This window comes from Meleagris gallopavo, unplaced genomic scaffold, assembly GCF_000146605.3.
Source record: "Meleagris gallopavo isolate NT-WF06-2002-E0010 breed Aviagen turkey brand Nicholas breeding stock unplaced genomic scaffold, Turkey_5.1 ChrUn_random_7180001936590, whole genome shotgun sequence".
Lineage (NCBI taxonomy): Eukaryota > Metazoa > Chordata > Aves > Galliformes > Phasianidae > Meleagris > Meleagris gallopavo.
This window is the reverse complement of record NW_011198545.1, coordinates 1-946: the sequence shown is the minus strand read 5'-3', so window position 1 is coordinate 946 and position 946 is coordinate 1. Positions and strand designations below refer to the sequence as shown.

The 946-nt window shown below is 68.3% G+C and overlaps 1 protein-coding gene across 1 annotated transcript; it reads left to right on the top strand.

The window, feature by feature from the left end:
• Window positions 1-6: 6 nt before the first annotated feature.
• Window positions 7-943, top strand: LOC104916732 (transducin-like enhancer protein 2; the record flags this gene model as incomplete). Its single annotated transcript, XM_010727747.2, has 4 exons — window positions 7-269; window positions 389-536; window positions 624-774; window positions 887-943. Coding segments are annotated over 4 exons (619 nt in total), but the record flags the coding sequence as incomplete, so codon positions are not given.
• Between the last annotated feature and the right edge of the window lie 3 nt (window positions 944-946).

Here is a 946-nt window from a genome sequence, read left to right as displayed (position 1 = left end):
GGGGTCCCCCCCGCGCCGCAGAACCGCGACAACTACATCCGCTCCTGCAAGCTGCTCCCCGACGGCCGCAGCCTGATCGTGGGGGGGGAGGCCAGCACCCTGTCCATCTGGGACCTGGCGGCCCCCACGCCCCGCATCAAGGCCGAGCTCACCTCCTCCGCCCCCGCCTGCTACGCCCTGGCCATCAGCCCCGACGCCAAAGTCTGCTTCTCCTGCTGCAGCGACGGCAACATCGTGGTGTGGGACCTGCAGAACCAGACCATGGTGAGGTGAGCAGAGGGAGGAACAGCGGCGTGGGGAGGGGGAGATACTGGAGGTGCTCCTCGGAAACTCGCAGCCCTGATGGCCGCGCACTCTCTTTGTCCTCCCCCAATCTCCTCTCCTCCAGGCAGTTCCAAGGCCACACGGATGGAGCCAGCTGCATCGACATCTCCAACTACGGCACCAAGCTGTGGACGGGGGGGTTGGACAACACGGTGCGCTGCTGGGACTTGCGGGAGGGGCGGCAGCTGCAGCAGCACGACTTCAGCTCCCAGGTAGGCGCCGGGTCCCCCGCCGTGTCCCAGCTCCCCCTCCCCCCCCCCGGTATCCGAGCCCTGCCCGGCCCGCCCCTCCACCCCCAGATCTTCTCCCTGGGGCACTGCCCGACGGGCGAGTGGCTGGCGGTGGGCATGGAGAGCAGCAACGTGGAGATCCTGCACGTCACCAAGCCCGACAAATACCAGCTGCACCTCCACGAGAGCTGCGTCCTCTCCCTCAAGTTCGCCGCCTGCGGTACGGGCACCACCTGCTTCCTTTGGGCTGCACCCTTTGGGGGGGAGGGGCTCTGCAGCCCCCGCCCTCCGTGCCCCAGGGGTCCCACACCGCTGCTTTGTGTCCTGCCCAGGGAAGTGGTTTGTGAGCACGGGGAAGGACAACCTGCTCAACGCCTGGCGCACGCCCTACG